Source organism: Amyelois transitella, chromosome 20, assembly GCF_032362555.1.
Source record: "Amyelois transitella isolate CPQ chromosome 20, ilAmyTran1.1, whole genome shotgun sequence".
NCBI lineage: Eukaryota > Metazoa > Arthropoda > Insecta > Lepidoptera > Pyralidae > Amyelois > Amyelois transitella.
The window spans coordinates 6,096,996-6,108,875 of record NC_083523.1 but is presented as its reverse complement, the minus strand read 5'-3'; the positions used below and the strand labels follow the sequence as shown (position 1 = coordinate 6,108,875).

The window sequence follows — 11,880 nt, the reverse complement described above, 5'->3', positions numbered from 1 at the left end:
ATGTATATGCTGCTTTATAATGTCAATTGAATGTACAAAATATAAATTTTACTGTCTGTCCGTAGAGTTATTCACATTCATGATTTGCTGATGGTTATACAAGACCATATTATACAAGTTTCTCACGACAGACGTCACAATCAACGAACTTATACTGCTTTCACTGTGAGGATGTGAGTTGCGTGCTGCTGCGGCTCAGCGGCCGGTAACTGCGAGAAATATTCGAAAGCCACTTGAATATCAGAAGAAAAATACACAAGACATAATATTAATATCGAACATAAATTCACGCTGACATTTTTATATTCAACGATTTCTCAGATTTTTACGATGTGAATGGATAAAATATTTTTCTTCGATTTTGAAACACATCTGGTATTCAATTTCGACCTTCGAAAGTGTGTCCAAACCTCACGGGTTACTCGCTTAGTCCGGGTTTCTGGGTAGAGAGTTTAAATTATCACCTGGACATAAAAAGTGCCTGTACTCGTCCATTTTTCACATATATCACTTGTACGCCGCTGAATTAATAATTGTATATATCTGATTTTCTTTCAATCAAGTTTATTTCAGTACAAACCAAAATGTCTTTATTTTACCATTTGTAAGTGAATGACAACATATACCGTCGTTTGCAAATAAATTTATAATTAAAAATAAGCCTGCGTTATATTTACGAGCTTCAGAAATGTAGTCATAAAGGCTAGTTACTGCCCTGCTTATGTCACTAGGGAAGTGTGTATTTGTCGGTTTACGACACGGTAACGTAACATCGAAGGAAAAGCAATTCATCAGAAGATAAGTTACAAAATTAACTTCGATTTCCGTCTTCCACGTCATAGAAACTATTGTCACACCTTATGTGTTGCATATCATAGATAGTATGATTATATAACATTTGAAAACTTAAAACAACAAGAAGCAACTGCAAAGATTTTTACTTATAGATTTTCTTGTTTTGAATACTCACTCATCACAGTGGATATGATTAATTGTGATGTCGTATGTAAACTCATCATGTTAGTTAGGTATTTTTTCCTGTGATTGAAGATATTATGCTTCAGTTACGTTTCGATTCACAAACTGCCCCACTATAGGAAGTCGTAATAGTCTGTCGAGTTTGACTGACGACCGGTGCGGTTGGCAAATTGGCTTCCTTTCCTAAAGCAAATTGCTTGTGACATATTTAAATTTAAAATCTTGATTTTGCGACAAACCAAATCGTTGATTCATATCCGCTTGCAATATTTCCAATAGGGCAACTCAACTGGAACCAATTTGAGTATTGATGCCAGAGTCATTATTAGAGATTTGTAACCGAATGCCATGGTTGGAACTGAGTATTTGCAGGCATTGCAGTAAAACTGCAGGTTATAAAACCACAAGAAGACGCACGTGAATCTCAAATAACTAACTTTCTATCTTAGGTTTGATTATCTTGCGTGTAATGGACTTAAGCGTATTTCATTTAACTTTACGGACGATATTATATTTAAAATGACAGATGCTAATTCTATTTTCGACCATGCAAGACAGCACAGATCGTAAAATTTTCGCGGAACACACTCCGTAATTGCACTCACTCAAACCCAAAACATTTGCCAAACAACTCGAGCTGCAAGATCAAACGTAATAACATGGAGAGAAAATGTCCCGAACAGGCAAGTTCATGGACCCAGTGACATTTGCTATGCTATTTCCGAGTATCCTCAAGTTTTCTCGATCTATTCTGATTTCTGATGATTACTACGATATGAGACTAACCTGTCGATTTTTTTAAAATGCTGTTTGTATTTCCTGTTATTTTTATAACAGAACGCTCTTTACTGTGGTAGTCAATTTCGATTTAATAAAAGGTCGCTCGATTGAATTGACTCTTGAGTTTGCAAAACCAAATTGACTAAAATTGAAAAGGAAATTGGTAATATTTTGTAATAATCTGCAACTTCATATCATATTCTGGAGTACTTCAAGTTATCTTTGATACTGTTAGTGAAACGGTTGGCTCTTCCGTTGCATTCGCATTAGATTTATCTACAAATGCACCCATATATCCAATCTGTTGGATATTATCAATTTCCGTTCCATTACGGCAAATTGCTACTCTCATGTTAGATATCCTAGCTTTTTCTTCCTTTTGAATTATCTTTAGTGGCTGTATTTATATACGCTATCGGCTCAGACAACTCATACTACTTTTACAGTCTAACTAATAATCTACTTTACCATCGAATTTACATTAAAAGCCATCACATGTAGGACGAAATGTTGTTCCTTTTAAAGGCTACGTAATAACTAACTTTACTGGAATTCAGGTCTACTAGGCCACTAGTCACATATAAGTAAGGACTGTTTAATTTAGATTGTGTTTCTTAATTTGAGAAATGTCATAAACTGGTGAGCTTATGATCTATGCTGTAGTAAAAAAATATTAGTGCGCGATAAGGGGGCGGGTGCCAAACGATTAGTTATAGAGTTCTTATGAATCTGATCAGAAATCGTTTATAACCTTACAAAGTAAAGTCCTTATCTAACTGTTTCAATTAGGTCCATATCACTATTTTCTTCACATGTATTGGCACGTGTGATGGTAATTTACATTTGCTTGAATAATACCTGGTAAGCTTCTTCCTGCCTAAAATAGCCCGTCATTCATATTGCCCATTATTTGTACTAATCTTATAATGGTATCTACTGATGTTATGTCATGTATTTTTTCTCCGTATTCATTCACGACCCCTTTTATTTTTATAATAACTTTGATGTTGTTATTTTTGGACATCCTATTTTGAGCTTTGGTAACATCGCATTTTGCTCTCCGCTCAGTTCGTCTTTTTTATTTGATATGGTTCCTTTTATTTATTTTAAATTTAACAACTTAGTAATCCAACGTTGTTCCTAAAAAGGTTTTATTGAGTTGGCACCTTACAACACTTAGTCTGTATGTAAATATTCTATTAATTCAATATTTATTTAAATATTAATACAAAAATTAAATATTATATTTAACAAAAATATCAATGTTAATTCAGATGTCTTATTATTTAGTAGAGATAGGACCTTACATCAAATGTGTTAGTATAAATCTTTTTGCAAAATGTAGTTTTTGTCTTTCAGTAATTGTTTCTTAGAGTAGAAAGTTTGAGAAAAATCCTTTATACCAATCGACTCAGACTGAATACACGGTTTGCTTTACCGTTGAAATGTATGGTACGTCTATAACATAATGTGGGACAGCAATGCATGTCTGTATGTCAGTTACTAGGTTAATACACGTGCCTAATGATGGTTGGTGTGATGCCAGCCATCATTTTTAGATTGCAGATGTACTGTACTGGTGAATAAACAGAAAAAGGTAAAAATAAATGTAGAAGCAAGCACTTTGCTGTTCCTGGTAGTAATCATATGTCAATAACACCAACCAAGAATAACTTTTCACACATAAAAAACCAATGATAAAAATTTTTTCAAAATTTTTCGATTGTACAATATGTTTTTTGAATATGCATGGTAACTTTTTATTTAAAATGTGTGTACGTTGAACTAATCGAGAACTTAAACTTGAACTCTGCATGAAAAGATGAATTTGGATGAATTATTATAAATGTTATCTGTCTTCCCTTCAGAAAAAGAGGTGTCATTACATTATTATATGCTGTTTTGTTACATTCGCGACGCGCTGCATTAAACTGAAAATGTTTACGTTGAGATAAAAATATTTGCATATGATTGTAAGATTTGCCGTATCATGATCTTTGTCTGGTACGTTACTTGGCATCATTCCAGCTATTACTGCAGTAGTATTACGTATGTAATCTACGTTAGTATCACCTGCGTTAATATTTACATTGCCATGTCTAAAATTATGTTCAAGGTCTGTTTTTTTTTTGAAATTTAATTTTACCTATTTCGAACTAAAAATTTACAAAAATCTTTAATATTTAGGCACTCGTACCGTACCTAACTGTATGTCAGGTACGCTATCACGCGTCAGGCACGTAAGAAGAAAGAAAGGCTAGGTACTCTCATTTCATAAAAACATCTTCTACGAGTATAATGTTTTAATCCTCTGATTACTGCAACTTTTACTCGACTTGGACTCAACAGTTATGAACTGCTTCTCAAACCAGTTTGGCTGAAATCTAAACATATTTATAATTATCAACACCAGGATATTCAATCATAACATAAAAAACATAAGATATTGCTGAAATAGTAACATTATCATAAAAGATTTTTATCGTAATTGTAGATTTTGAATCATGGAAACAACCAATAATGATCGCTATATAACTGTCGTTACTAAATGTCGTAGACAACTGTCGTTGATAAGATTTATATTTTTATTGTCAGTTGTCAAATAATATTGACTCATAAACACGATAAATCATCGGTTTTACTGTGAAAAAGTAAAATTAGTTTAAGTTTATTAGATTTGCACTACACAAAGATTTCGTTATTGTTTTTTAACTTAAAAAGTATACCTACGGTCATATCTTGCATGGGGGGAGTACAACATGGGTAATACAAGTATCATAAAAATTATCACTTTAACAGATGAGCCCTATGCTTTTTTGTCTTTTATGTATGTCCAGCTACTATGCAACGGACCCATTGTTCCTTTATTTCAGTTAAGCAAGTTTAAAAAAAACAGGGCATAGCTTGCAGCAGTGCAAACACACATGCACAGATGTGAACCAGAATAACCTAAAAAGGGCAAAAATATACGTATCGAATTAGCTAATATTAGCTTATCAAATTCAGGAGCACCGGAACGCCAGTAGTATGATAACGATGATGAAGCTAAAACTAATTTTAATGTTCTTTGTCAACAGCCGTATCAGCAAGATGGTCGGCCCTTCGCGCAGCAGCGACAAGGCGTGGTGGCGCCAGACGTCTTCGCCGAGAGATGGCAGCACTGCACGAAACCCTGGATGACATCTGTGATGCTGGCGACTGTGCCACGCAACCCCACAGTAAAGTCCAGCTCACTAGAAGGATTGAAGAGCTCAAGGTAAATATCCTTGAAACGAGAGTGTACAATCTTATATAGACGTCGTATTTGAGCAAGGAATCTCGTCGAGAGATGGCAGCACTGCACGAAATCCTGGATGATATACATGATGCGAAGAAAAAAAAATAAGACTTTATGACTTTAAGAAATTAAGAGCTTACTGTTTGAAGTCTTATGATCAAACCCGTCCTCATAATCGATGCTGATAACCTGACCTTAAGGAAAAAGAATGAGAATTTCCGCAAAGAAAAAATGGCGATTGTTTCTGTTTTGAAACTTGACAAACATGACCAATCAAATCATCAGAAAATCTACATTTAGAATCTAATCCAAGTCGTTATAAAAATATCAGCATACTTTCTGATATATAAATATTGTGTTCCTATTAAGAATTAATAATCTAGAACTAACAGCATGGTCTCAGTATGATATGATGACCATGTGACAGTATATCAACCAACAGCTAGCGGTATTTCCATAACTGCAGGGGAACAAAATAAAAATAACCCAGAAAATGTTAAGGCATCGAAAACTTTACCTATGGTGGCAAAGGCAAAAAAGGCAATGTTATCTATAGTGCAAACTACTCAAAACAGAGATCGCATGCTGAATGAATCAAAAAATTCATTGACGTTGTAATCAGGAAATTCTACCGTCTGCTTGTGATTGTTGTGTTGCATGTTTGTTAAAACCTACTTTGTTTACCTCTTTAGTTTGTGATCCGAGCCTATTATGGCGATATGTTAGCTTGACATTGGTGGCCGGAGCAATCTGATATGGGTATATGAATCCATCTGCAGTAATGTTTATCGGTTGATCTTCAATGTTATTTGCTCCAAGGTTTTTAATTGGTTTTTGCTACTTTGTTGCGGTTATAAAGACTGGCTGGCATTAGATATTATAATCTACATGTAGCTAATTTATTGCATTATCTTGGTTAGCCAGGTATTGCCCGCCACTTCGTTCGCTTTAAAACAAAAAAGTTTACAGAAAAACCTGGCCCCCTATATTGCCCTTTAGAGGGGGATTTTTTTGTTAACCAGTTTCTCAGTTGGACCAAATCTGTCACATCTGAGAAAACCGGATCAAATCGGAATAATAATAACTTTCGCATTTTACGAGTACAAACATACAGATATACAGAAGAAAATGGCCGTTGTTTTATGAAAAGACCAATACTAATCGAATTCCTGGCTTCTCTCCAGCGACCGGGAAAATCACACAAGATGTTTTTCATAGATCAGAGATCATACCGTGATTGTTTTTCCAGGAGCGCCTGTCTCGTCTTCTAGAATGTAAGGTGTCTATGCTCAAACTGACCGTGTCTGTTCGGCGGGCACTGGGCGAGTTGGAGTCGGACGACAACGGATTAGCCGCCGAGCTGAACTCACTGCTAGCCAGATGGGATGACGCCCATCAACGGTATGTAATTTTCTTCAGAAATTCGAAAAATCTAATTTTTTATTTATATTTGATTAACTTTAATATAACTTTTTGTTTTTCAATTGAAATTGTGAAGTTAAAAATTTTGAATTTCACAATTTCAATCTCAATTCCATCATTAAGCCATACAGCAAATCGTGGCGAGCCAACGATTCTTCAAGAATTTTTTTTTTTCAGAAAGTTCAATTTTTTTACGTAGGTACATATAATCACGCCTATATCCGTTGCGGGGTAGTCAGAGCCAACAGTACAAATTTATTTTAATTCTTTTTTTATCTCTAAGTTTATCCCTTTTTTACTTCATGACAACGTGTTTCACATTCATATAATTATTTCCAGCACGTCCAACGAACTGCTATCACTAGAGAAGGCGGTATGCGTATGGGCCGAATGGGAGAACGCTTTCCGCGAGCTACAGGGCGCGCTGAGAGGCGACTTGGCCACTTTGCAGGCACTCCGCGACCGTGGCGCCGCGGACGGAGACCAGACCGAGGTCGCAGCACAGATTAAACAGTTAGCTGCTTCTTTGGTGGAGAAGAAAAAGGTATAAAATGCCATATAATCGTTCTCGTTTTCCCTGTTGCCGTGTGGTTCCCGGCATTTTAATAGAATAGTAGAATAGGATCACGGACACATCATGAGAAGAGAGGAAGGTCATGTTGCTAAAAGAGTCTTAAATATGGAAGTGAAAGGTTTAAGATATAGGGGAAGACTGAAAAAAGAGATGGATGGATAGCGTAAGAGATAGTATGAAGAGAAAGGGAGTAACCAGTGAAATGGCAATTGACATAAGTGATTGGAAAAAACTAACATACTGTGCCGACCCCACGTAGTAAGTGGGAAAAGGTAACAACAAAGAAGAAGTAGAATAGGATCACTCCAAAGTTTTCTTATGGATGTCGTAAAAGATGAAGGGAATAGGCACATTCATTTAGATTTCAGCATGATCCAATATGGATTAGATTCTGTTTCAGAGCGCCCCATTTGAACTCGCGAACTTAACTTTCCGCTTTAATATGCAAGATAGTGTAAATGGATTTTAGGTTGAATTTTTTTTTTAATAAGGCCGTTTTTTTATTGAGTTTTCATTCGGTTTGTTTCGGTGGTAGGTTGCGCTACTCTGCGCTGTCGAATATTGCCTTATAAAAATGTACTGTGATTAATTGATAATTAAAAATTAAGAGCTATTCTTCCCCAGGGTGGATCCACGTGTGATTCTCTTTCTGACTCCGGGATATCAGACGGAGACAGCGAAAGTGCCGGTGGTAGAGCGAGACGGCTTAATGCTTTGAGGGAGTTAGCACGTCGTCTGCAAGCCGCCTTGGCACCGAATTCACCAGCCCATAAGGGAATTGCTAAGGTAAATATTGTTATTACTTAAATTCAATAAGATCTCTAAAGTAATACTCGTAGATTTAGTCTAGTCATTCTGGTTCTTCGAAGTAACAATCTCATTGAAAGTTATCTGGCTTGTGTAGACTTAACCTAACCTTGTTGACCGGTGTTGCAATTATGAAAAAGAGATTTTTTTTATTGCTTTTGGGTATTTTTTGTCTAAAGTATTTAAACAAAATTATCTAACGTATATTGTTTAATTATTTTCAGCGTATGGAACAAACTGAAAATGAAGTCCGTATCTTACAAGAGTCCTGTCGCGCTTTGGTGGAACAAAGCATCCCAGATCTGAAAATTGATGAAAACACGTGAGTTGCCTATTTTATCTTTGCTTATTAATACATTAGTAATGATCCCATTTTCATTTATCTATCTAAATATATAAAAGAGAAAAAATATTGACTGTCTGATAAAACAACGAATGACCTAAAGCTAGGGATCTAAAGATTTTTAAATATACTTAGTTCCGTGGGAGGTCTATGAGTTCTCTAAAAAAAAAATTTCCGCGGGTGTTTTCTAGTCTAACTTATTTTTACGCGTTTTGTATTGAAATATAAACTTATTCATAAAAATTTTACTTTTTATTGTTACAGTAAAGATTATAATATTGCTACCGTGGCTGGTAACAAAACTGGTGCAGGGGATCCCGATTACAGCCCAAGAGGAGGTTGGGTTTGGCGTGTTGTTCGCTCGTCTCTGCCCATACAACTTTGCCTTGTCGCATTACTTCTAGCCGCTTGGCTAGTCGAACGCCCAAGGTGCTGCGACGCCCTAAACTCCTTGGCCCAAACTCTTACTCCTCAACTGCGCTACGTAAGAGGACCACCACCGGTTTGAATATACACTTATGTGTATTTGTGTCTAATGACTTATCAGCTATAACTTTCAAGAAAGTTTCTACGCTTGACTCTTTTATTGCCAAGTTACAGTAATGGTATAATATGCCTATTAGAATTACATTTCTGTAAGTGATAACAGGAAAAGCAGTTCATTCAATTATTTGAATTAAGAAATGCTTATATTCCTCGAATTATGAAGAAAAAACGTTCAATCGTATGAATTTTTGAAGTGTGTACAACTTATTAGGAAGTGGATGACATGATTGTTAAGTTTGCTTGAGGCAATACTATGTTTACTTACTAACCAATTTTGACGAGTTGTGAGTAGTCTGGATAAGATTGATATAGTAGGTTGAAATTTTACTAACCTATTTAATTAGGTACAAAATTTAACTGGACGATAAAATGTACTAATTTTAAAATATGATTTACCTTTCCTAATTTAAAAAGTAATTTGAAATGAGAATAGGTATACTAAATTTGAAATAGTATGGAACAAATAATTCCAAACCAGTACCTTCCTTGCTAATGACGTAGTCTAAAAAGTTTATTTTTAATCAGACTATGATTCGTGACTCCAATTGCTCATAGCAAAGTTCAAATAGAAAAAAATGTTCCAAAATAGATCATCTGTATCAGATGAAGTTCAAAGTAGTTAGTGCGTAATAAGTAGGTATTATTGTACTAACATGTTTGACAAACGTAAGTTCGTTTAGGATAATAGCATGCCTATTTTAGTACAAGTATTTAATAGGTTTTGTAAGGTGTGTAAGAGTGCGCTAAGAGAACTATCTAATGTAATACATAATTTTCGATATCAAATACAAAATATACAAACATTTTGTATTTATTTTTCTAAATTTATATCATAAAAATGTTTTCTTCTCCGGCGAAAATTAAAATTTAATAATTCTGAGGATGTATTTTTATCATTATGTTCTTCGACGAACCATCCGAAAAAAAATTATACTTAATATTTTATAGATATACTTACCTAGATATTCTGTGTAATAGTCTCATCAAAAGCGATAATTTCTAAGCACCACTAATCATAACCATATCAAATTCTAATAAGGCCTAGCGCACACTACACTTTTGCTACAATTTTCATATCAAAGGGTTCGAACAAATTCATTGTATTGTTTAAAAACAAATACTTACCTTTTGTAATAACATGAAAGTAATAATAGTGTACGTTAGCCATTTGGTACATTCACTTCACATAATGGGCGGCCTTAACTGATAATCAAATCAACTGAAGACTGATAAAAAGAGTGTTCCTCTAAAAAAATAACATTTTCGAATCCATGCAACCTGGACCTATTTTTTACTAGCTAGAATTATGAGGTTGCTTAGTCACGCAATGATTATTATCTATTTATAGATATCTATTATTATTATTGACATTTATCATGTTATTTGTTGCGATATTGTCAAAGTATTTTATTTCTGCAATCACATTGCATTAATTTATATTTATAAATATATGAAAATATATATATATAATTGAAATATACATTTACCTATGATTATCTCATTTATAACTCGATTTTATTTTACATTCAAGTTATACATTGGACCATCGGAAATTATAGATCAATATGATTGGAAATAATTTTGATTAAAATACAAATCAATAGGTTAACTTTATTACAAACAATAAATATACAGACATGAGTATTAATATAATTGAATTAAACTGAATGCTGATTATAAAATTAAACTAAGGCATCAATATGACGAAAAATCAAAAGCCAATAAAATTAAGAGCCTTTACATTTTGTAAGAGCCATTTTTCAACATTAAATGTTCAAAATAAAAAGTAATCTATAGAAAACATCGTATGAATTCTTAATAAAAAAAATAAGGTAAACGTTGACAACGTAATTAAATTAATGTAATATCCATCAAAAAAAGAAAAATAGAACGTTCTAAATACTTAAGTATGAACGTAGTGTGGCGCATTCTTGCTATAGAATGTATAAGTTTAAAAAAAACATCTTTCCCTGTGGTTTTTTAATTTTTGTCTCTCCATATTTTGTGGGCTTTTGAGACCACAGCGAAGGATTGAGAACATTCTATAACTTCATTATAGGGCAATTGATGCCTATGTAGTGTGTCATATTTCCTTTTAATTTTTGTACTTTAGTTTTTAACTAGGTAATTGAAAGATAATAGACATGCTAAGAATGTGCATTTAATTTTTTCTTTATCTTACAGGAAATGTGAGCATAATATGTAATTGGTTGCATAATGGCATGTTGGCTTTTGGAATGGAATAAAAAGTAATTTTGAAATGGTTTTTTATTTTTTCATACGTAGGTTAAGTACCCAAATCCATTATTTGAAATTTAGTTGATTTCGTATTATAGACATACATATAGTCACGTCTATATCCCTTGCCGGACAGAGCCAACAGTGTCGAAAAGACTAAAAGACCGCGTTCAGTTGCATGGCTTCATGAAGGAATTGAGATTCAAATAGTGACAGGCTGCTAGCCCATCGCCTAAGCCTATTCCTTAGTCACCTTTCACGACATCATGGGAAAGATATGGAGTGGTTCTATTCTAAGGTGCCACACTTTGTTTTAACTTATTTTTTAAGCTTCCGTAGCCAAATGGAAATAACGGTTCCTAGTTTAAAGATGGTTACAGCCATTTTGTTGGAATATATATATACCTGTACTACCTATATGTGCAATAGTGTCCGACCGAAGGTCTATTTTTGGCCGAAGCCGAAGCCGAAGCCGATTAATCGGCTATCGCCACAACCTTCGGCCGAAGCCGAAGCCGAAGCCGAAGGTTTATATTCTCTCAGCACTCAGTAATTAATTTTGTTCAATATTGTCTACAAGCTACAATTAATATTAAAATCATTTCAAAACCTCAATATTGAAGGTTTATATATTGACTGTCTCATATAGAAGTTGATGATATATCATAGAGGTGGTTGGTTTAGAGATAAACTAGCTGTTGCCCGCGACTTCGTCCGCGTAAATTTCGAGTTGAATTTTAATCATACAGACAGACAAAAAATGTAAAAAAAAATTCTCTATCCGTTTCAGTCAAAATATTAAATGTACAGAAAAAATATTTTTACCGTTTTATTATATGTAGTATTTTGATTTTCAGTTTTTTTACATAAAATACTCAAACAATACAAAAAAAATATATTTTTAATAATAAAAAA

General features: G+C 34.0%; 1 protein-coding gene across 4 annotated transcripts in view; it reads left to right on the top strand.

Moving 5' to 3' along the window:
- The window catches only part of LOC106131566 (klarsicht protein), a 281,119-nt gene extending 270,131 nt beyond the window's left edge, over positions 1–10,988 (top strand). For all 4 annotated transcript variants that reach the window (XM_060950064.1, XM_060950063.1, XM_013330689.2 and 1 more), the window contains 6 exons: positions 4,836–5,014; positions 6,285–6,436; positions 6,797–7,001; positions 7,656–7,817; positions 8,063–8,160; positions 8,446–10,988. In XM_060950064.1, coding sequence (XP_060806047.1) covers positions 4,836–5,014; positions 6,285–6,436; positions 6,797–7,001; positions 7,656–7,817; positions 8,063–8,160; positions 8,446–8,689 — 1,040 coding nt within the window. In that variant the 3' untranslated portion in view covers positions 8,690–10,988. The remainder of the gene's footprint in view (positions 1–4,835; positions 5,015–6,284; positions 6,437–6,796; positions 7,002–7,655; positions 7,818–8,062; positions 8,161–8,445) is intronic.
- The last annotated feature ends 892 nt before the right edge of the window (positions 10,989–11,880 follow it).